General features: G+C 42.3%; 1 protein-coding gene across 1 annotated transcript; it reads left to right on the forward strand.

Moving 5' to 3' along the window:
• The first annotated feature begins 188 nt into the window (after positions 1 to 188).
• DYNC1LI2 (dynein cytoplasmic 1 light intermediate chain 2) lies at positions 189 to 24,994 on the forward strand. The gene is made up of 13 exons (XM_015817550.2): positions 189 to 322; positions 2,617 to 2,690; positions 3,154 to 3,270; positions 9,990 to 10,220; positions 14,933 to 15,096; positions 16,151 to 16,244; positions 17,184 to 17,319; positions 18,200 to 18,311; positions 19,818 to 19,877; positions 20,793 to 20,834; positions 21,109 to 21,226; positions 22,591 to 22,713; positions 24,344 to 24,994. The coding sequence occupies exons 1-13, from the start codon at positions 192 to 194 to the stop codon at positions 24,448 to 24,450; spliced, it is 1,509 nt and encodes a 502-aa protein (XP_015673036.2). The 5' UTR covers positions 189 to 191; the 3' UTR covers positions 24,451 to 24,994.
• Positions 24,995 to 25,238: the final 244 nt, after the last annotated feature.

Genomic DNA, 25,238 nt, shown 5'->3' on the forward strand with positions numbered 1-25,238 from the left:
GCAGGACGGAGCTTCCCGCTCCGAAACCACGCCGCGTAGAGGGAAAGCCGCCGAGGAAGCGACGAGCGTACGTCGAGCTACGGAAAAGAACTGCGAGAGAGGGAGTCAGAAAACAGGCACCCGTCGGGACAGGCGGGGTCCTGAGCCGCGAGTGTGGGAAAGCCGGGGTCCTGTCGGCGGAGCCTGGGCGGATGAGGTCACTCTTTGTGGCGGCTGCCGTTGGCAAGATGGCGCCGGTGTTGGCAGAGAAGAAGCTGCTGGAGCCGGACGGGCCTTTGGCCGCCGACCTCCCCAGCGAGGAAGAGGAAGGCCAGAGCCTCTGGTGAGCAGCCGGGCCCGGGCTTCGGGACGCGGGGGGGGGCGGCTTTGGGGAGGCTGGGCGGGGGAGGGCAGGGCATCTTTCCCCTCGCAGGTGGGCCGGGTGGGGGCCGCCGCCGAGCTCGGCTCCAGCGAAGGCAGCCCCTGCGGCCTGTTTGCCCCCCCTCCGCCGGCTCCATTTTTCCCGGGCCCTCCTGGTGGGGGCGAGACGGTTCAGCTCCGCCGCCCTTGGGAGGGGCGCCTCCTGCAGCCGAGCCGCGGGGGAGCTGCCCTGCCGGGGTGGGTGGAGGGGCTGCTCCCGGCCCTTCCCTCCCTGCAGAGCCGACGGTGGGCAGGCAGCCTTGGCCCGGCCCTGCCCTGCTAGGTGCATGGGACAACCACACCCATCCTCCGCGCTCTCCATCCCCCTCGGTTGGGGCAGGTGGATTTCGCCTGGGAAGCCTCTTCCCGAAAAGGGGCTCCTCCTGGCGCTGCATCTCCCCTCCCTTTTGGGGGGGTGGGGAGGCCGAATGCTCTTTTTCTGAACCCCCCAAGAGTGGCTGGAGGCTGGCAGGTTTGAATGGCCGGCGGGTCTCTTAAGAAGAGGATGCCTCTCGTCGTCTAAAAACCTTGCCCTAAATCCCCGGAGTCTTAATCCCTGTGCAAAGTAAAGCCGACTCCTCCAGCTTTGACAATGGCAGTGGCGTCTCACTAGCGCTTTCTGTTTTTATCACTAGCATTTCTCTCTCTCCCCCCCCCCCCCCCGGCTTGGACGCCTTTCCAATATAAAGCAGCGTCCCGTTATTGTAGGATGCTTGGTTGGCGTGGCTTTCTAATATTGGGTTTCGGTCAACCGGTTATGGCGTTTTCCTGATTTTTATCTGTGGGCTCCTTTTGTAACGAACGCGGGCCTAACCGTGGCTTAGGCACGCAGTGCGTTCTGAATTAATTTTTTGAGCTGCCGTGCGTTTTATTTAGAAGGAGCGGCTCTTACACGCTAGCTTGTTTTGTAACTCACTGCTCTAATCTCTCTTGAAAGAATGCTCTAAAACAGTGTTTTCTCAACCTTGACCATTTTAAGGCATGTGGACTTCAACTCCCAGAATTCCACAGCCAGCGTTGCTGGCTGTGGAATTCTGGGAGTTAAAGTCCACATGCCTTAAAATGGTCAAGGTTAAGAAACACTGCTCTAAAAAATATGTCAGGCAGTGAGAATAAACCCTTTTGGTCTATGCACTATACTTGGAATGTTTCTAAATATTAAAATACACGTCCAGGAATTTTTTTGTTTGTTAACGGTCCCAATCATTTCTCTGTAACTGAAACATTGCAGAGCCAAATACTTTAGCAGAGAAAAGGTGATTTTCCCCGCAAAAGGTAGAGTCAGGCCTTTGAATCCTGACACTTGGAATGACTTTCTGGTACCCAAGTCTGTGGGGAGCAACTTTCCATAATATATGCCAGTGGTGGCGAACCTATGGCACGGGTGCCAGAGGTGGCACTCAGAGCCCTCTCTGTGGGCACCTGCGCCGTCGCCCCAGTCCTAGGCCTTCAGCTGGGTTTTATAAAACCTTTTCGCTTTAGGTCTCCACCGACGTGTGCAAAAAAAAAAAGGTTCAATCAGTCAATTTCAACTTCTCGCGGGGAAAAAAAAGATCTTGCAAAGTTGGAATTGATTGATTGAACTTTTTAGTCCCACCCAGTCTGCCGTTACCACCGCAGCCCCGCCCACCCAATGGGCCACGCCCAACCCAATGGGCCACACCCAGCCAATGGGCCACACCCACCCGGCACCCGACGATGCATAAGTGGGTTTTGGGTTGCAGTTTGGGCACTCGGTCTCTAAAAGGTTCGCCATCACTGATATATGCAATACAGAACCTTTGAGTTCCTTATATGTTTATTAAACTTGTATAGCTGTCCATCTCTTGTTGTGACATGTTTATAATGGTTGATCTCAGAAAACATAATATTGCACTGTTGATTCTTACTCAAAATCCTAGTATTAGTTCAACACTAATTCATAAAAGGTAGGCTTTCCCCTCAATTTGGCTAAAAGGTTTTATGCTTGTAGTCTGGTATTATAAGGCCTAACTTGCTTGACTATAAATGTAAGGTATAAAAGCCAAGGGTTTAAATATTTATTTACTATATGGAGATGACATTTGGATACATGAAAACCATAGGAAGCAAAAAAAAAAAGCTGATTCATTTTTTAGAGGATGGGAACCTTCACTTCTGTTCTTTTGTCATTCATCCTGTTTTTTTGATTCATATCATCTTTCATCCTTGACTAAAAAGAATGTTACTTCAATGCAGGTTGTCAATATTGAGTGAAGTCTCCACCCGGTCCAGGTCTAAATTACCATCAGGCAAAAATATTCTTGTCTTTGGTAAGTATCAGTGAATAGCTATGGGAGGTTGTTGGTTCTCCAGTAAGGTTAACTGATGAAAGAAAAAAAGCCATTTGATTTAGACGAAAGCCTTTGTTGAGAGATCGAATATACATTAGCCAGGCTTCAGCTTGTCTTGTGTGCATTTTGTGACATAAGGCCTTTGATGCTGCTTACAGGCTTAATGGGTTTTTGGGGGGGGTTTCTTTTTGAGAAATAATGTTTCTTTTTTGAAGAGGAAAATGAAAGTCAATTGATATTTAACAAGTTAGAAAGTGGAAGAAGAAGCGTACATCAGACTGGCACAGTAAGAGGCCTGACTTTGTTTAGCTGTTCTGTAAAATGAAATGTTTCTTCAGCTCCTGTAAAGGTACATACAACTTGTCAATTCAAGCAGATGACTTTTTTTTTGTTAAAGATTATCTTCCTGTCTCTTCTCTTCCTTTGCAAAATATACTGGCAGGTGATGATGGCTCTGGTAAAACGACCCTGCTGACTAAAATCCAAGGAGTAGAGCATGGCAAGAAAGGAAGAGGGTTGGAATATCTATACCTAAATGTCCATGATGAAGATAGAGATGGTAAAGTCCTTGTTTTACCTGTGTTTCTTCTGCCTAAAGCTCAAGGCCAGCTTATCTCAAAGATGTTATTGGATTGTGGGATGTAATTAATCAAGTCAGATGTTTAATTATTTCAAGGTTTCTTTATTCTTTGCACTTTCTTTGTCTTGTTCATTCTCTCTTTCCTTTGGCGCCTACATTCAGGCAATTAGCAAGACATGCTATTCCCACCACAAAATATAGCCCTTGATTATCTGTTACCATATTTAGTACATTCTTCCTCATCGTCTCTGTTAGCGCTGTTTTTGTGGAACCTCCACTTTTCATTTAAGCCTGGTTTCTGTCCATTTCTCTATCCTGTATACATTTTTCAGAATCCTCCACTGCCATTCTCCTGATCCCATTGTTGCTCCGTTTGTATAACCTGAAACCTTCCTTTCTGACATTCACTCCTCCAGCTTCACTGATTTCAGAATTACCTGATCCTTTTGTCCTTTTTGCCTTGTGCATTTAAAATTGCCCATCAGAATGCTTCAGCTGCCCTACTTTTTCTAAGCTTGTCCTCAGAATTCACCTTTGAAAAAAGCTGAGTACTGCAGCATTTCCAAATTTGGTACACTTTGGATCATCCTTGTCTTCTGTGACCACAGTAAACACAAGCTGATCTAATTTAATTTCCCAAACTGTTACTTGAATTGAAGGATAATTATGCATAGATAGTTGTGGTTTTGTGAATTTTGTGATGCAGTTCTCTAGTCCTAAAGTATGTAAAAACATACATGAGGAAGATGTCTGCCTCTAAATACATGTATTATTCAAGTCACAGGCATAACATTTAAGAAAAACTTCTTGCAAAAATCAGGAACTGGGAAAAACACAGGCACTGGTGAAATGCCCATGGAACTTCTGAACCTTAGTGTGGAGTTGAGAATGTATTCAAAGTGATGCAAATTGTAGCAATAAACTAAGAAAAACGAAGCAACTGAAACCAGATTTATCCACTTATCCAGATTTGTCCTTACCAATTTGGAAAGACCATCCTAGTATTTTTATGTAAAGCATGTCTGAAATAGCTGCACATTCTCGTACTTACTCAGCTTCTGCTTCTCTCCTCTTTCTCTACCTCTCTGATGCTGAATTCCTGTTTGTAATCTCCCTGGCAGCAAAGTTATGCTATATTTAGTGCTGCCTGTGTACTTGGTGCTTAGAAGCTGTCGGTGCCAAGTATGTTAATGGTGCTATATCTTTTAATGTGAGAAGGATTTGTTACTTAAAAGGAATTGTCTCCTTTGCAGATCAGACCCGCTGTAATGTTTGGATTCTTGATGGCGATTTGTATCACAAAAGTCTCTTGAAGTTTGCCGTGACAGCCGAATCGTTGCAGGAGACTCTTGTAATCTTTGTGGCAGATATGTCTAGGCCATGGACTATTCTGGAATCCTTACAAAAATGGGCAAGTGTCTTGCGTGAACATATTGATAAACTGAAAATCCCCCCGGAGGAAATGAGAGACATGGAACAACAATGTAAGTTACGTGAGGCTGACGTTTCTTCTAATGTCTGTGCATTTTATTTAGAAGAGTGCCCATAACTATATTGAGCCAGGCCCAAAGTCCATTAACTAAGCCCTGTCTACCCTACCAGTCTGCCTGCAGTTTGTGTTTGAGTAACTTTGTTTGAAACAGTATTGCTAATTATGTGGATTTTGTAACAGGGCATGTAATTTGTACTTGCTCGTCTAACGATGAATTGGTCATCTGGGGAAAGTAGGCTTGTAAATAATCAACATTCCTATTCCTATTCCAGTTCAATTAGATAAATGTTGGGCCGATATAGGTAGGGTAGCTTACATGAGTAATATTGCTGAGATGTACTCTATGAATGAGAGCATAATGGCTTTGGCAGTGATGGTTCTTGAGTCAGTCACTACAGAATTGCTTTCTTGATGAAATGGATTTGTTTTAAGCAGGACTGAGTCTCAAGAGTTCCATGGCTTATAAGAAAAAGGATATATGAATCTAAGTATCTTAAGCTAGAGCAAGCTTTCAAGTTGCTACTTCCCTTTTAGAAACATTTGAGGAAAAAAGCTATCATGGAATGCTGCTTCCCAAAGCTGCCTTTGTTGAGATTGAAGAGAATCCCCCCCTCCCATTTGTGACAGAAGGAAGTCACACAAAGCTGGTGCCAAGACTCCATGCATTTATCCTGATTTTCCAGGAAGTCATCTTTCACTATCGATAGTCAAGTGTCATTTGATATTTGCCTAATACTAAATTTAGATCTCATTTTTCCCTTCCCTATTTGCACGGCTGGGCTTCTTGCTTTTCAATTTGTGCAAAATCTGCTGTGCAAACATTGATTTGTTCCAATATGGATCCTTAGCAGCTCTTGTGCAAAGCCAAGTGAAAGTATTTTCAGATTGCTATTTCTTTGTACAGGTAGACCTCAACTTACGATCACAATTGAGCCCCAAATTTTTGTGGCTAAATGGAACATTTGTCAAGTGAGTTTGGCCTCATTTTACACAGTTGTTAAGCGAATCTTGGCAGTTATTAAACTAGTAACACGGTTGTTAAATGGACCCAGCTTCCCTATTGCCTTTGCTTGTGAGAAGATCACAGAAAAGATGGTCACATGACTCTGGGCTACTGCAACCCTCGTAGATATGAATCAATTACCAAGTGTCTGAATTTTGATCATCAGGTGACTCTGGGGATGTTGCAACGGTCCTAAGTGTGAAAAATGGTCACAAGTCACTCTTTTTGTGCTTTGAACAGCCACTAAATGAAGTGTTGTAAGTTCAGGACTACCTGTATTCGGAAAGTGGGCACTTTTCAAGTGAGATTATTTTCGGGTCATTTTGTTGAGTAGCCAAGATGCTCCCCCTTCCTCCAGAAACTAGTCCCATGCCTAAAGACTTCCCTCCATTTAACAACAATGTGCACTGCTTTTATAATTGCAAAGGATTTTTATAGATTGGGTTAGCAATGTAGTAACAAGCACTTAGCCTCTTTAAACTGACCTGCCTGGATTGTTTGTAAAAGCTAAAGAAGTTATATCGGCAAAGAGCGCCGAGGTTTATTGTATTAGAAAAAAAAACAACAGGTGATGTCTAGATCTGTATTTTCACCACACATTTTATCGCATGCTTACCAATCAGATTTAAAGTTTTACTTTTTAGAGATACGGCAGAATGACCTTCCTTTTCTGGAAGGATGTATCTGGCTATTTTACAATTAATTTGACTCTTGTAAAAGGTAATTATTATTGCCATTGCTCTGTGTTTAGTTTGTCTCTCGCTTAATGACCGCCCTGTTTAAGGATCAGTCAAAGTCACACTGGCACTGAAAAAGTAATGACCAATCCTTACGACTGTTACGTTGTCCCACGGTCATGTAACCGACATGTGCACGCTTCACAGCTGGCTTCCAACAAGCAGAGACAATCTGGACGTTGAGTCACGGCAACTGAGCTTAGAAACTTAGCGAGAGGGTTAATAATAATAATAATAATAATAATAATAATAATAATAATAATAATAATAATAATAATAATAATAATAATAATAATAATAAACAACAACAACAACAACAACAACAACAACTGGAGAAGATAACAAAATACAAAGACGTACAAATAGAAATAGAAAGAATGTGGCAAAAGCAAGCAAGGGTAGTACCAATAGTAAATAGGCGCCTTGGGTACAATCCCAAAACAACTGGAGCACCACTTGAACACCATTGGCATTGACAAATTTGCCATTAGTCAATTGCAAAAGGCGGCCTTACTAGGAACTGCTTCCATCCTGCGACGATATCTGTAATAACATCAAACATCCACATCTACCTATCCCAGGTCCTGAGTAAGGACTTGATAGGTAGACAAAATGCCAAATCCAGTCTGAACATCTGGCTGACTGTGCGATGATCCATAATAATAGTAATAAAGTTGGAAGCTTCTTTTCTTTTTTGGTTTGAAAGGTTTCGCTGCTTAGTCAAGTAGCTTCTTCAGTCTGACCGAAGAAGTATTTGGATAAGCAGTGAAACATTTCAGATCAGAAAAGAAAAGTCCGGTTGCCATAACTCAATTTTCAGACAATTCTACCTGGATGATTGAGTATTTTCATTGACAAGCAGAGACAATGGAAAAACTTGTAATACGATTGCAAGTCTCAGTCACATGATGTCTTGCTTACCAACCACGTCGCTTAGTAACGGTTGTAGGTCCCAATTGTGGCCAGTTAGTGAGACTTAATTGACACAGAATAAATAGGTTGTTAAAGTGCACCTTGTGAAGTCCCTTGATTGATTTACAATTTATTTATTATTATTATTATTATTTTTCCAACTTCTATGCCGCCCTTCTCCCCACGGGACTCAGGGCGGCTCACAGCATATTAAAAGACAACACAAAAAACATTTCCCCTATAAAACCAATAAAAAACCAAATATATTTGTGGCTGTGTCATTATTAAAATCTTTAAAAAAATTTTCCCTATTTAAAATTCACCCTAGGTCAGTCCCGCTTGTTGAAAAAGCCATGTCTTGAGGGCGCGGCGGAAGGTTAGGAGATCCGGGATCGTCCGGATCTCGGGGGGTAGTTCGTTCCAGAGGGTGGGGGCACCCACAGAGAAGGCCNCTATATGGAGATGACATTTGGATACATGAAAACCATAGGAAGCAAAAAAAAAAAGCTGATTCATTTTTTAGAGGATGGGAACCTTCACTTCTGTTCTTTTGTCATTCATCCTGTTTTTTTGATTCATATCATCTTTCATCCTTGACTAAAAAGAATGTTACTTCAATGCAGGTTGTCAATATTGAGTGAAGTCTCCACCAGGTCCAGGTCTAAATTACCATCAGGCAAAAATATTCTTGTCTTTGGTAAGTATCAGTGAATAGCTATGGGAGGTTGTTGGTTCTCCAGTAAGGTTAACTGATGAAAGAAAAAAAGCCATTTAATTTAGACGAAAGCCTTTGTTGAGAGATTGAATATACATTAGCCAGGCTTCAGCTTGTCTTGTGTGCATTTTGTGACATAAGGCCTTTGATGCTGCTTACAGGCTTAATGGGTTTTTTGGGGGGTTTTCTTTTTGAGAAATAATGTTTCTTTTTTGAAGAGGAAAATGAAAGTCAATTGATATTTAACAAGTTAGAAAGTGGAAGAAGAAGCGTACATCAGACTGGCACAGTAAGAGGCCTGACTTTGTTTAGCTGTTCTGTAAAATGAAATGTTTCTTCAGCTCCTGTAAAGGTACATACAACTTGTCAATTCAAGCAGATGACTTTTTTTTTTGTTAAAGATTATCTTCCTGTCTCTTCTCTTCCTTTGCAAAATATACTGGCAGGTGATGATGGCTCTGGTAAAACAACCCTGCTGACTAAAATCCAAGGAGTAGAGCATGGCAAGAAAGGAAGAGGGTTGGAATATCTATACCTAAATGTCCATGATGAAGATAGAGATGGTAAAGTCCTTGTTTTACCTGTGTTTCTTCTGCCTAAAGCTCAAGGCCAGCTTATCTCAAAGATGTTATTGGATTGTGGGATGTAATTAATCAAGTCAGATGTTTAATTATTTCAAGGTTTCTTTATTCTTTGCACTTTCTTTGTCTTGTTCATTCTCTCTTTCCTTTGGTGCCTACATTCAGGCAATTAGCAAGACATGCTATTCCCACCACAAAATATAGCCCTTGATTATCTGTTACCATATTTAGTACATTCTTCCTCATCGTCTCTGTTAGCGCTGTTTTTGTGGAACCTCCACTTTTCATTTAAGCCTGGTTTCTGTCCATTTCTCTATCCTGTATACATTTTTCAGAATCCTCCACTGCCATTCTCCTGATCCCATTATTGCTCCGTTTGTATAACCTGAAACCTTCCTTTCTGACATTCACTCCTCCAGCTTCACTGATTTCAGAATTACCTGATCCTTTTGTCCTTTTTGCCTTGTGCATTTAAAATTGCCCGTCAGAATGCTTCAGCTGGCCTACTTTTTCTAAGCTTGTCCTCAGAATTCACCTTTGAAAAAAGCTGAGTACTGCAGCATTTCCAAATCTGGTACACTTTGGATCATCCTTGTCTTCTGTGACCACAGTAAACACAAGCTGATCTAATTTAATTTCCCAAACTGTTACTTGAATTGAAGGATAATTATGCATAGATAGTTGTGGTTTTGTGAATTTTGTGATGCAGTTCTCTAGTCCTAAAGTATGTAAAAACATACACGAGGAAGATGTCTGCCTCTAAATACATGTATTATTCAAGTCACAGGCATAACATTTTAAGAAAAATTTCTTGCAAAAATCATGAATTGGGAAAAACACAGGCCCTGGTGAAATGCCCATGGAACTTCTGAACCTTAGTGTAGAGTTGAGAATGTGTTCAAAGTGATGCAAATTGTAGCAATAAACTAAGAAAAACGAAGCAACTGAAACCAGATTTATCCACTTATCCAGATTTGTCGTTACCAATTTGGAAAGACCATCCTAGTATTTTTATGTAAAGCATGTCTGAAATAGCTGCACATTCTCGTACTTACTCAGCTTCTGCTTCTCTCCTCTTTCTCTACCTCTCTGATGCTGAATTCCTGTTTGTAATCTCCCTGGCAGCAAAGTTATGCTATATTTAGTGCTGCCTGTGTACTTGGTGCCTTAGAAGCTGTCGGTGCCAAGTATGTTAATGGTGCTATATCTTTTAATGTGAGAAGGATTTCTTACTTAAAAGGAATTGTCTCCTTTGCAGATCAGACCCGCTGTAATGTTTGGATTCTTGATGGCGATTTGTATCACAAAGGTCTCTTGAAGTTTGCTGTGACAGCCGAATCGTTGCAGGAGACTCTTGTAATCTTTGTGGCAGATATGTCTAGGCCATGGACTATTCTGGAATCCTTACAAAAATGGGCAAGTGTCTTGCGTGAACATATTGATAAACTGAAAATCCCCCCGGAGGAAATGAGAGACATGGAACAACAATGTAAGTTACGTGAGGCTGACGTTTCTTTAATGTCTGTGCATTTTATTTAGAAGAGTGCCCATAACTATATTGAGCCAGGCCCAAAGTCCATTAACTAAGCACTGTCTACCCTACCAGTCTGCCTGCAGTTTGTGTTTGAGTAACTTTGTTTGAAACAGTATTGCTAATTATGTGGATTTTGTAACACGGCGTGTAATTTGTACTTGCTCATCTAACGATGAATTGGTCATCTGGGGAAAGTAGGCTTGTAAATAATCAACATTCCTATTCCTATTCCAGTTCAATTAGATAAATGTTGGGCCGATATAGGTAGGGTAGCTTATATGAGTAATATTGCTGAGATGTACTCTATGAATGAGGGCATAATGGCTTTGGCAGTGATGGTTCTTGAGTCAGTCACTACAGAATTGCTTTCTTGATGAAATGGATTTGTTTTAAGCAGGACTGAGTCTCAAGAGTTCCATGGCTTATAAGAAAAAGGATATATGAATCTAAGTATCTTAAGCTAGAGCAAGCTTTCAAGTTGCTACTTCCCTTTTAGAAACATTTGAGGAAAAAAGCTATCATGGAATGCTGCTTCCCAAAGCTGCCTTTGTTGAGATTGAAGAGAATCCCCCCCCCATTTGTGACAGAAGGAAGTCACACAAAGCTGGTGCCAAGACTCCATGCATTTATCCTGATTTTCCAGGAAGTCATCTTCCACTATCGATAGTCAAGTGTCATTTGATATTTGCCTAATACTAAATTTAGATCTCATTTTTCCCTTCCCTATTTGCACGGCTGGGCTTCTTGCTTTTCAATTTGTGCAAAATCTGCTGTGCAAACATTGATTTGTTCCAATATGGATCCTTAGCAGCTCTTGTGCAAAGCCCAGTGAAAGTATTTTCAGATTGCTATTTCTTTGTACAGGTAGACCTCAGCTTATGATCACAATTGAGCCCCAGATTTTTGTGGCTAAATGGAACATTTGTCAAGTGAGTTTGGCCTCATTTTACACAGTTGTTAAGCGAATCTTGGCAGTTATTAAACTAGTAACACGGTTGTTAAATGGACCCAGCTTCCCTATTGCCTTTGCTTGTGAGAAGATCACAGAAAAGATGGTCACATGACTCTGGGCTACTGCAACCCTCGTAGATATGAATCAATTACCAAGTGTCTGAATTTTGATCATCAGGTGACTCTGGGGATGTTGCAACGGTCCTAAGTGTGAAAAATGGTCACAAGTCACTCTTTTTGTGCTTTGAACAGCCACTAAATGAACTGTTGTAAGTGCAGGGCTACCTGTATTAGGAAAGTGGGCACTTTTCAAGTGAGATTATTTTCGGGTCATTTTGTTGAGTAGCCAAGATGCTCCCCCTTCCTCCAGAAACTAGTCCCATGCCTAAAGACTTCCCTCCATTTAACAACAATGTGCACTGCTTTTATAATTGCAAAGGATTTTTATAGATTGGGTTAGCAATGTAGTAACAAGCACTTAGCCTCTTTAAACTGACCTGCCTGGATTGTTTGTAAAAGCTAAAGAAGTTATATCGGCAAAGAGCGCCGAGGTTTATTGTATTAGAAAAAAAAACAACAGGTGATGTCTAGATCTGTATTTTCACCACACATTTTATCGCATGCTTACCAATCAGATGTAAAGCTTTACTTTTTAGAGATACGGCAGAATGACCTTCCTCTTCTGGAAGGATGTATCTGGCTATTTTACAATTAATTTGACTCTTGTAAAAGGTAATTATTATTGCCATTGCTCTGTGTTTAGTTTGTCTCTCGCTCAATGACCGCCCTGTTTAAGGATCAGTCAAAGTCACACTGGCACTGAAAAAGTAATGACCAATCCTTACGACTGTTACGTTGTCCCACGGTCATGTAACCGACATGTGCACGCTTCACAGCTGGCTTCCAACAAGCAGAGACAATCTGGACGTTGAGTCACGGCAACTGAGCTTAGAAACTTAGCGAGAGGGTTAATAATAATAATAATAATAATAATAATAATAATAATAATAATAATAATAATAATAAACAACAACAAAAACTGGAGAAGATAACAAAATACAAAGACGTACAAATAGAAATCGAAAGAATGTGGCAAAAGCAAGCCAGGGTAGTACCAATAGTAAAAGGCGCCTTGGGTACAATCCCAAAACAACTGGAGCACCACTTGAACACCATTGGCATTGACAAATTTGCCATTAGTCAATTGCAAAAGGCGGCCTTACTAGGAACTGCTTCCATCCTGCGACGATATCTGTAATAACATCAAACATCCACATCTGCCTATCCCAGGTCCTGAGTAAGGACTTGATAGGTAGACAAAATGCCAAATCCAGTCTGAACATCTGGCTGACTGTGCGATGATCCATAATAATAATAATAAAGTTGGAAGCTTCTTTTCTTTTTTGGTTTGAAAGGTTTCGCTGCTTAGTCAAGTAGCTTCTTCAGTCTGACCGAAGAAGTATTTGGATAAGCAGTGAAACATTTCAAATCAAAAAAGAAAAGTCCGGTTGCCATAACTCAATTTTCAGACAATTCTACCTCGATGATTGAGTATTTTCATTGACAAGCAGAGACAATGGAAAAACTTGTAATACGATTGCAAGTCTCAGTCACATGATGTCTTGCTTACCAACCACGTCGCTTAGTAACGGTTGTAGGTCCCAATTGTGGCCAGTTAGTGAGACTTAATTGACACAGAATAAATAGGTTGTTAAAGTGCACCTTGTGAAGTCCCTTGATTGATTTACAATTTATTTCAACAATTTTTTAAAATGGTTGAAGAATTTTAACAGAATACACTTGAGTTTCAACTTACTGGTTGATACAGCTTCCAAATTGCTTTTCTGATAATTATTTCAAAAGCATAATGATGAATTTTCACTTCCTCAAAGCTCTCTTCTTGCAGTGTGCATTAAATTGAATGATGCTTCCCCTGAACTTTATGATGAAAATCTTGTGTGTGGCATTGACTTGGCAGAAAGCCACTGTCCAAAATCAAATCACAGCATTTTTATAACCAGTTTATTGATGTGTGACACACATATATGTGGTGTAGTGATGATCATGATAACGGTTGATTTATAAAAAACAACAATTGGGGCTATGGAATTCTGAAGGAACTCAAAGCGATGGAAATTCGGTCAAGAGAATCATTTTAAAAAATCTAAAATTGTTAGAATAACATTGTGAGTGTGTCATCAGAATTTCTATTCCAAACATTTGGGCACCGTCATCCTTTTCAGGGGAATATATTCTGGCAAGCACCTTCCACTACTTGACACCAACACCTCTGGCCTCAATGTGACACTGAGCTCATATTATGCTGTGGGTGGATTTTTTTTTAGGAATTCCAAAGGTTTCACATAGTGCACTCAAGTAGTTTGGGTATTTATTAAAGGTTCATGTCACCTATTTTCTTTGGGAAGGAAGACGGTTCTTCGTACACGAAACCTAACATAGTAAGGTATAAATATACCTTTGAATTTACTTTACAGACAATCTCGTCTTCTCACAGACGGAGACCTTAAAACGTAAGGACACAGTCATTTCTGTGTATTCCCTGGATGTGGTAATGATTGTTGTGTATCTGCGCCTGAGCTGAAATGAAAGTTTCCAAAGCTATTGAAAAACGCAAGAAGACGGACGGTTCTTCCATAGAAGGAAGGAGTTATTATCTTAGTTAAGGAAGCAGTCACATAAAACAGCTGGAGCAAGACTTACCATAAGTGAAAGCTTTGGTGTTTTTTTTACCCCAGATGCTCATAGTTGTATGCGGGTGACATACAAATTTAATAAATAAATGCAGTTGTGTACAGGTGCCTCTTTTTTAAATACCAGTTCTTTCAATGTTCAGCAGATTAGAGATGAAGCCTTTGGCATGCTGCAAATGTTTAGCTTTCTTGGCTGTTGGTAAAGCAAAATTTGACTTGGCCCCAAGCAGCCTTCAAGAATAAATTGAGCTAGAACTCCACACAAATGAATTTCAGTGACTAAGATGCTCCATTTGTGCTGATGGCGTTACCCGTAAATTTGCATCCCCATTTGATGTTGCACTCACCATTTGGGGCATTTTTCTTCTAAGGCAAGAATATTCTTACATAACATCATGTAGATTGTAGAAGATCTCATTAAGTAGGAAGGATGGTGTTTTTGGGATGAGTAATGTCCACCAACCTTGAAAATATCTGCAGCCATTGGGATATTAAGTGTAAAACCTAGGAATAAAGTTTCTGAAAGCCTATTAAAAGAAGGCTTGTTTTCTGCACTCCAGGTCTTTTGAATTTTTAATAGGTTAAATTCTTGTGGGGTTTCCTCTTCCAGAAACTCTGGCAGAGATACAGCTGTTTTTTTTCTTTAGCTTCTGTAGCAGTTACTGAAAAAAAAACCAAACTTAAAATAACGAAGCATTGAAATTTCAGAACGAGCTACACAAATCCGTTTTTGAAAAACATTTTTGCTCTGAAGAAAAACTGCTTTTACATTGTGAAGGGTTCTTGGAGACCTAGAAGACGAAGTGGGATAACCGGTGAACATATTAAAACTATTCTGAGGGGGGGGGGAATTGATGGTGTTTTAAACTTTTTTTTTTTTACAAGTGGGTGCAGTATTCTAATTTTTGCTCTTTAATCTCAAACAATACCTGTTTTTTTTTAATAAAGAATATTTGAAACAGCACCTAGCTTTTAGCATAAAAGACACTTTATGTTTTGTTGTAGTTGTGAAGATTTTTCAAGAATATGTAGAACCGGAAGGAGGTTATCAGGGATCCCCACAAAGGAGAGGTCCATCAGGGCAAGATGAGGAGAACATTGCCCTCCCTCTCGGAGAGAATGTGCTGACTCACAATCTTGGGATCCCCGTGGTGGTAGTTTGCACAAAGGTAAGCTTGAAGTCCCACTCGTTGCCAAAAGAAACCACAACCTTTATACAATGGAATTGAATCTTGTTACTTCAAAGAATGAAATCTGATTTGTGGGGAAGATGGTTTTATCCTTCCTTCCTTCCTCCCTCCCTCCCATTTTTTTAACATCTTACCTTTTGGTAACCATACCTTGAGCAGTTTTGCATATCCTTTTGGATTTCAATAAGTGTCATGTTTCCCATTCTGCAATCCAGGAAGAACGTTGAGTTCAGTCTGTATTCTTTTTCTCCAGGCTTCCCTTTTGTATGTCCTAATTTTAGATTATTCTGCCAGATATTCAAAATCCCTGGAGATCTCTGTTCTAAATGTATATGCCGGCGGTTCTCAACCTATGGGTCACGACCCCATTTGGGGTCGATCGACCATTTCACGGTCGCCAAGCAAGGCTGTCTGCCATTTTTTTCCCCCTTTTCCGGCGGGTGCCTTACCTCCCTTGAGCTGGGCCAGCTGGTGGTCGGCCTGCTCTGTCTCTGCCGCTTGCCAGCTACGCCTTGGCCGGCGCAAGGGGCGGAACCACGCATGCGCGGTGCTCCCGGGCAGGGAAAGTCCTCGACTTACGACCGGTTGGGTAGTCCTCGACTTACAACCGGTTTAGTCCTCGACTTACGACCGGTTTAGTCCTCGACTTACAACCAGTTGGGGGTCGCGGCATTAAAAAGGTTGAGAACCACTGGTATACGCCATGCAGCTTGAAGTGTGATAAATAGCAGTCCAGCGTAAGAAGTTGCGTATTTTTTGAATGGGATAAAGCTGCCGTGGGTGCAGCTTTTTTTAAACCGAAAAATATTGGAGAATGTTGTTGTGTGTTTTTAATTTGTGTACATTGCCCTGAATCGTACGTTGACTGGGTAGCTATACGAATGGACTAAATGAATAAATATAATTGAAACTTTCCCCTTAATAGCTTCAAAACTTGCTCTGAGCATTGATTTATGGAAAAGTCTGTCTTCCGCACTCATTGCGTGGCAGACTTTCTGAACTCTTGAGATTCCTTTTGATTTTTTTTTTCCAGTGTGACGCAATGAGTGTGTTAGAAAAAGAGCACGACTATAGGGAAGAACACTTTGATTTCATTCAGTCGCATATTCGTAGATTCTGCTTGCAGTGTATCCTTTTTCTTAAGCCGAAATGGTATATTAAAGCAGTACTTTGTAAACTGAAACAATGTTTAATATGATTCCAATTCTGTTCTTTGTTTTGTTTCCATTCTTGAAAAACAGTCACATCTATATTTTATTTACATTTAGTTCATTTCATGAGCACATATTTTAAGTTTAAAACCACAAAGGCCAGCATGTTCCATTTTCTTGGTTATGATGAGGTTTTTGTATTTCCAGTAACGGCCGGTAAACTAACGCAAGTTTTAGATGTTCTGTATCTAGCAGCCGACAGTACAATCCCATGAAAGTTGACTCTTGAGAAAAATCTTGCTGCTCTCCTGGATTCCACCTGCCAGATTAGCCTGCTACTATCTGCTCTTAAGGAGAACATTCCCGGTGTCACATTTATAGGATTATGCTGCAAGTACAATTCGTTAATTGGTGAATTATGTTGAAGTTTAATAAATTAATTTGGCTACGAAACAATATGGCTCCTTTAGGAATAGTTGTACTTCTTTAAACTTCTTTAGCCTTGTTATAATAATTTTTTGAGTCTGAAAGCTTTTTAACATGTTCATTTCTGTATTGTACTAACTCCTCTCCTTTCCTTGGGCTTAAAATTAAAAGGATGGACTGTTTGAAACCATTAACCTTTGGGCCCATTATCACCACCGCACAGTAAATAAACATATGGAGTACTGGTAAGGTGGTGGACAGGTGACCTTGTTTAGCTGTTGTGCTACTCTCTCACAAGGGTGCTCTGGGGAAAAGAGGAGAAAGCAACAACATACCCTCTTGAATTTCTGAGATAAAGGCAGGGTATAAATTTAGCCACTATATCATTTAGAAACAGGTACTTACTTACTTTTGAGATACTTAAATGTATACATTTAGCACTTGAAATTCACCACTCTGCTTGGAATTTTCCTTAAATGAAACGAATAGATGGAGCAGCCTTGTTCTATACATCCGTTAAGGAGGAGAAGAACCTTGACTTGTTATATAAGTACATTGTACATAAAAAATACGGCTTTCACTTTGCAAAGCCTGCCTCAGTGGTAGAAAAGGACGCAGTTTTTATGTAAGTTGAAGGGCAAAGTAAGACGCATCATCAAAAGGCTACTTTCACTAAAACACAGCATTTTCCTGGCTTGAGGCCGCCCCCCCCCTCCGGGGTAGATGAAACCTAAAAGATGGCAAAATATTTGTCTCAACTATAATAGAAATCAGCCTTGAGTAATATTGTCTGGGTGGGATTTCATCCTATTAAAAAAAAAAAAAGAGCTGCGGTGGCACATTGGTCAGAGTGCAGTATTGCAGGCTAATTCTGCCCACTGCCAAGAGTTTGATCCTGACCAGCTCAAGGTTGACTCAGCCTTCCACCCTTCTGAGGTCGTTAAAATGAGGACCTATAAAGCTATAAAGCACTGTGAGGCAGTATATAAGTCTAAGTGCTATTGCTAAGTGCTATCATAATTTGAAGAGCACCAGTTTGGGAAATATACATAGTTTTCCTGCTTTGTGTAGATTTAAGTAACCTGGGATTGGCCTTTACTGGCTAGCATTTCATCTTCATGCCTTTGGCTCTTTTTTGAGGAATGTACCTCGTCTCTAAAGCCTCTCTTCTTTCTGCCTTCCAGAATTTCCTTTGAAAATTCTGTTGAATTTCCAAAGAGGGTGGCGCGACCTCACATAAGGGTGATAAGCACTGAAATGAGCTTCATCTATTTTAATCACGAAATAAAACTCCCCAGTATCCAGAACCTCTTGGTTCAACCCATGTGTGTAATAATCTCATTCGCTGCAGCCCTTATCTCCTTCCTGCCCATCAGATAAAATTGTCTGCCTCAAATCTACAAGTGTCTCTTTTCATGGGAAATAAAAGGCAAGCAAATCTGACATTGGTGCGTGCGTTTCTGAAAAAAGGATGTGCTTGCATGAACGGTAATTCTTTCTCTTAGACCTGCTGGCTGGGACAATGAAAAGAAAATTGCAATCCTGCATGAGAATTTCACAACAGTGAAACCAGAAGATGCATACGAAGACTTCATCGTAAAGCCACCTGTAAGAAAGGTACAGCTCCTTTGAACTCTGCCACATTATCCTACAGGTGAAGCTGCTGGTCATTGTTCTTGAAATTCATATTTTTAAATTACAGCAAGGATGCTGAATCTTTTGTTGGGCACCAGTCATTTGGAGTAATGAATCTGCTAACTATTCACTTATGAATACTTTGAGAAGTGGTGCTTGGGACTCCATTGACTAACAAAGAGCACTTATACAAAAGAGAATGTTACTTTTTGCTTGGAGCAAGGGGTTGTATTTTGGTATGGAAAAGCCCAAAATAAAATGGCTTGGATCCAACTAATCATGAGTGGAAGAATGTTTTTGAGACATAGAAGGGTTCTGAGGAGGCCTTTGATGTACGTTTCCCTACCTCAGGCACAGAATTTTGCAGGAGGAACATTTCCTTCTAAACTGCCAATGTTTATCAGCCTGGCAGCCATCTTTGTACCCCATCAGCATTTAACATGTGCAGGCTGTTGCTGCTGGTGTCCACGCAGTCTAAAAATGCTTATCCAGAAGTGGGAGTTGGCCCTTACAGTTCCTACTCTGGCAGCAGATCAAGGAAATGATTACTCCTGAGCTGTATCTGAGAAAGTCAGTCCCTCTGCGCAGTAAGAGAGGCCACTGGCTTCTTTTGCATATGGAGAAAAGGAGATTTCCCAGGACGGAGCAATGTGGCACCCCGTTTCTTGCACATTAAATGAGGGGGTGTCCTTTGCAAGAGGTGGTCCTTGCAATGTCCATAGACCAGGGGTGGGCAACCTTGGCTCTTTTATGACTCGTGGACTTCAACTCCCAGAATTCCTGAGCCAGCCATGCTGAGGGGAAAGGGAGAGGTTTCCAAGCTGAGCCATGCTGGCTCAGAGAATTCTGGGAGTTGAAGTCCACAAGTCATGAAGGGGCCATAGTTCCCCCATGCTAGCTCAGGAATTCTGGGAGTTGAAGTCCACAAGTCATGAAGGGGCCATAGTTCCCCCATGCTGGCTCAGGAATTCTGGGAGTTGAAGTCCACAAGTCATGAAGGGGCCATAGTTCCCCCATGCTGGCTCAGGAATTCTGGGAGTTGAAGTCCACAAGTCATAAAAGAGCCAAGGTTGCCTACCCCTGCCCTAGACCATCTCCAAGCCTTCCTGTCTATGTTGCTCTCAGCCAGAGTGACTGTTCACCATGCTAAGAAAGGAAGAAGAAGGGAAGGTGTTACCATAGCCAGGCATTCGGACGTGATTCTCCTCTTTCTGCAGTTTCCAGTTTGGGGGGGGGGGCAGGTCTAACTTTGTGCTGGTGGGAGGAACACCCTTGTGCCAACATTGCTTCTTTCCGTGTGTATTTTTTCTAAGATCCAAACAGGTGCGCACATCCAGACCTCTTGGCATTTATTACACCAGATGTCGAGCTGTACAATAATCCCTCTGCCCCCTCCCCCATGACTGATCTTAATGGAGATAATTTAAGATAACTGAACATCTGTTGGTGAGAAACACTTTTTTTTTTCCTTTTTATTTTCCTTGTCAGTTAGTTCATGATAAAGAGTTTGCGGCAGAAGACGAGCAGGTCTTTCTGATGAAGCAGCAGGTGAGCGGGGAAAAAAAGCCCTATTCTGCTTTTTGCTTCTCTCTGGTGCTTAGGATATTTTAAAACAGGTCTGTGCATCGTGAGGCTTGGGGTCTCAGTGCAGCCCCCTAATTCTCCCCCCACCCTCGGCTCCCTTTTTGAAGCCTTTGCATCCCCTTTTGATCACAGTTGCAGAAAACCATCTTCATGGTTTGCTGGCAGTTAAAAGCTCAAAACATTTAAACCTACGCCTAAAAATAACCTTTCTCAAATTGGAAGAATAACATCTTGGTCTTCTCCACATAGCATTGACTGCTTTGCATTATTATCCTACTACTACAGACCTGAATCCTCCACTTTTCTCTGTGCTAATAAGTGTTCAACGAATCCCCAGTAAGCAGAATCCTTGCCAGAAAGAGCAGGATGTAAAGCTCCAAGAGAGAAAAATAATTCCCAGAGCTTATGCAGAGCGAAAGTGTAGCCTTTTCTGTTTTGCAGGGTGGCTTTCTCTCAAAACAGTTCTTGGAATTGTAGTTCTCTGATGTAGTGAAAGAAATTACTGGGGTTTCTCTAGTTTGTGGCTGACATGCTACTCTTTTTTCCTTTCAAACTAGTGACTCTGATTCACTCTTATCAGACATATATAGCATAGGTGCACAATATACAGTCACCCTGAGGTTGCTGAACACATCTATCACTTTCCTTCACTGTTGATTATTGTCTCCTAATTTGGCCCTAAGTCATCCAGTCAGCTTTTATTCCTAAAGCGGGACTGCTTTTTACTGCAATCTTGAGCAGTAGATTAAGTTACAGCCACCTCACCTCTCCTCTTTAACAGTATAAAATCTCAGTAGGAAAAAAAGCTTTCTAAAATATAATGGTGTATTGGGGCTGCTTTGGATAATCAGTTTGACAGGGCTGTGACTTTTCTTTCAGTCGTTCCTTGCTAAGCAGCCGGCAACCCCTACCAGAGCTTCTGTAAGTACATAGTTAACATTTATATTATGTTCCATAAGGCAGTATAATCAGATAAAAGAGAGAAGAATATTAAGAGTAACCCACAATTGGACGTCTTGGGAATGTGAAATTTTTTGACAAAACGATTGCCCTGCAGCAAGTAAAATTTGTATTTGATTACCGGCTTCAGTTTGTTGTTGTATGCAGCTTTCAAAAATCATAACTCGGGCAGGTATTTTTATTTAAAAAGGTGACATCGGTAAACCACATCCTGTTGCCTTTTATTATTCTCCAGGAATCTCCAGCTCGTGGTCCTTCTGGCTCACCCCGGCCGCAAGGCAGGACAGGCCCTGCCGCCGTCCCCAGCGCCTCGCCAATAGCATCCGTCAAGAAACCAGATCCGGCTATTAAAAGTATGCAATTCACCTTAGAATGTTTGTTTTGCTTTGAACTTTTCCCTGGGTGTAGCATTTTTATGGTCTGTTGGTTGAAAGGCTGTGTTGATGTTGGGAAAGTTTTTTTGTGAAGTGCCACATTGTTCCTTAGCAGGTACAACGAATGAAACTTGCCATTGCAAAAAAAAAAATGTTGAAGAATCTCTTAAATGTAATTTCTTTTTTTAAAAAAAATATGTTTTTTAATTATAGCATAAAAAAAACAACCCCAAGTCTCACCTCTGATTTTAATACTACAGTGGATATGAGATTTAATAATTGGAGGTGTATGTTCATAATAAATCCATGCCCAAGCAGGAAGATAAAAACATTTTTGAAAAGCTAAGATGTTTTGGGAACAGCAGTGGATCTTAGCTAGAAAAGGCAGCAGACATCCCTCCCCCCCCCCATCGTATCTAAGCTTATGTTACTCAAATACATAGTTAACCACTAAAACTCTAGTAAAATAGTATGCTTTGATGAAGATATTATGATTTTATTTGAAAGCCAGTATAATCTAGTCATCAGAGTGCTGGGCTAGAGATGAGAGGAGCGAGGTTCTACACTGCCCTTAGGCCTGGAAGCCATCTGGGTGATCTTGGTGCCCTCCTTAGCCCAAATCAGCATCGGCCCCTGTGACAACAACGCCCTTGTCGCATCATGCACTGATGGCTTTTCTGCAAGAAGTTGCCCTAATGCAGAGGTAGGCAACCTTGGCTCTTTTATGACTCGTGGACTTCAACTCCCAGAATTCCTGAGCCAGCCATGCTGAGGAGAAAGGGAGAGATTTCCAAGCTGAGCCACGCTGGCTCAGGAATTCTGGGAGTTGAAGTCCACGAGTCATAAAAGAGCCAAGTTTGAAGACCCCTGTTTTAAATATTTAAATATTTTTCCTCACAGTCACGTGATCAAAATTCAGGCATTTGGGCAGGGGTAGGCAACCTTGGCTCTTTTATGACTCGTGGACTTCAACTCCCAGAATTCCTGAGCCAGCCATGCTGAGGGGAAAGGGAGATCTGAGCCGGTCACCGGGGCCAGAGGTTTAGTCTTCCGAGCTTCCAGACTCGAACTGGAGCCCATCCTCAGGGACCTTCCTTCTCACCGGAGCGTAGCGTTCTGCTCTCGGTGACCGGCACAGATTGAGTCCCGTAACATTATTCTGGGACACGTCTATTTGCCTTCGCCCAACATTTTCCGTATAATAAATCTTTTGACGTTGGAAAAGACCCCAGCGTCATGGTTTTTCTTCTTTTATTTCCCCAGGTTCTCTCTTGAAAGTCAGTTTCTCTCATTGTCAGCATCCCACCTTTGCCCACTTTCAGTGTTTGCCTCTTTCTCCTTAGACAACGCCGCAAGCGAAGGAGTGCTGGCCAGTTTCTTCAATAGCCTCTTGAGTAAAAAGACAGGTTCCCCTGGGAGTCCTGGTGCAGGAGGAGGGGGAGTGCAAAGCACCGGCAAGAAATCAGGTACCGTCCAAAAGAAGCCACTTCCCCTAATTTATTTGGGCCCGTTTACGCGCAATACTTCGCAATCTATGGTTTGAGTTCGCTCGGGTTAAAAGAACGCCAGAACGCGGGGTCTTACACCAGCCATCTTCTCCCCCCCCCCCCCAACAGCTCTACCTTGCAGGAATGTGTTGTTGAACTTTTTTGTTCGTTTGTTTCTTCTGAGGCTTAAATGGGGTTGAAGAAATCTTCCCCCTGTTTTGAGCTGAGGACAGAGGGCAGCATGCCCACTTGATCCCATAGTCTTCCTTTAGGTTCGTCCATCTTTCTTAGCCTGAAGACAGAAGTACAGGTCGTTCTCAAGTCGCAACACTTCGTTTAGTGACCGTTGGAAGCTTCAGCAGCACTGAACTGTGTTGAGTTAGTAAGGCGGTCGTTAAGCGAATCTGGCTTCCCCATTGACTTTGCTTGTCAAGGTCGCAAAAGGGGATCGCATGACCCCAGGACACTGCAACCATCATAAATGCGAGACAGTTGCCAAGCATCTCAATTTTGATCGCGTGACCCTGGGGATGCTGCAGTGGTTGTAAGTGTGAAAAACGACCATAAGTCGCTCTTTTTTTTGATGTCGTCATGACTTCAAACAGTCACTAAATGAACTGTTGAGAGTCAATCCGGAAGAGAAATGTGACCCTTGAATGTTTGGAATCTAGCTAACTGGCACATGATTCTAGGAGCACTGTTTATTTATTACATTTATATGCTGCCCATAGCACCGTCCTGTGACTCTGAGCAGCTTACAACGTTGCAAAAGCAAATGCAAAATGTTAAACAGAGATTAAATAAGTGAAACATTAAAATACAAAAGGGTGGGATCTTTGTCTTCATCCACCAATCACCTCCAGTGTGGAATGCCCTCATTGGAGGCCCAGGCCCAACAGCAGAGCCACGGTTTTTTTTGGGGGGGGGTCCGAAGGCCAAGAGATAGGTGTGGATCTCACCTCAACCTGTTAGAGCCATGGTGGCGAACCTATGGCACGCGTGCCACAGGTGGCACACAGAGCCCTCTCTGTGGACACGCATGCTGTCGCCCCAGCCCCACCTCCCCCGTGACCCCCTCCTCAACAGCAGCCCCCCAGAGGAGAGTTGACCCCGGGCGCAGCCTGTGTGGAGCAGCGCAGCCAAGGACATGGCAGCCAGGCAGCAGGGATAAGACTCCGCTCTCACGCCCTGTCGTGCGCAGATGATGCTACAGGGCGCCGGCGGAGGGTGTGGCCGCCATGGCGCAGGGCCGCCTGGGTGATCTGCGGCGGGCCGTGGAAGCGGTGGTTGGCCCTGCGGGTGGGGTAGGGGCAGGGCGGACGGGGCAGAGGTGGAGTGGGCGGGGTGGGGGACGGAGCAGGGATGGGCGGGGCAGTTTTTGGGCACTCGGTCTCTAAAAGGTTCGCCATCACTGTGTTAGACCATGGTAACAGATCCGTGCTTGCGAGCTGCTCCTCAGTTTATGTTGGGTTCACACTGAAAGCTCTACATAGCTTAGGCTCCGACTTTCTTAAGAGACCACTTCCTGGAGAGGAAGCTCAGAAGAGCAGAAAGAACGTTTAGGGCTGATTTTCTGCATACATATATTGTGTCTTCCTTTTTTTTATAGGGCAAAAAACTGTTTTGACGAATGTCCAAGAAGAGCTGGATAGAATGACTCGCAAGCCGGACTCGGTAGTAACAGCCAACTCCTCTCCGTCAGAGAACGAAGCTTGAGAATCCTTGAACCTCCATATGTAAATGACCAAATAGTGATGTACATTGACCCGATAACACCACCAGGAGCTTCCTGCCGTGGCAGATGCTATCAGTTTTTTTCTTGGGGGGGAAAATGAAATTTAACCTTCATTGGCTTGTCCCAGTGTCAAGTGCACATTCAGGAAGTTTTGCGTCTAAATTTCCTCTGTTTTACGATAACCATTTTAGAGTTTAAATAGGGCATTTCTCTTAATTTGGTTGCAAGCAATAGGGAGAAGAAGGGCACAGAAGCAAGAGGTGGCATTCCTGCTGAAAAGCCCACGAGCTGCCGCTGGGACGGAGGAAGCGCGAAGTCCTCTCTTGATCCAAGTCAACTGGAGTTGGCCATGAAAATGCGTAACTTTGTGTTTGTAGAGGGTGCAATGTGGCAGAATGTTGGTTGGCTGATGAGTGTACAAAAATGCAGTGTGTTTTTGAAAGGGTAGAGAAAAAGACCTGATCAATAGAAGTGAAAAAAGCACGTTGGATGTAAATCAGATAATCATGTCGGGGAAAAATAAAATAAAATAAAATAAATGCCTTTACAATTGGGTGACAGAAATCGCGAGCATCATGGGAAACTATTCCAGTGGCAATTTTTTTTTTTTTTTTTTGCAGTTCTAATGAGAAGATACATAAAATACGGTGGGTGCTCTTTTTGTCGTAACTGACACGGGGAGAAACTTGTTCAGACCAAGTGCCTGGCACAGTGTGAGATGTGTCTTCTGGAAGGTGCTTGGACCTCTTGTGCACTATTGTACAAACAG

Source organism: Protobothrops mucrosquamatus, unplaced genomic scaffold (assembly GCF_001527695.2).
Source record: "Protobothrops mucrosquamatus isolate PMUCROS unplaced genomic scaffold, P.Mucros_1.0 scaffold605, whole genome shotgun sequence".
Taxonomy (NCBI): Eukaryota; Metazoa; Chordata; class Lepidosauria; order Squamata; family Viperidae; genus Protobothrops; species Protobothrops mucrosquamatus.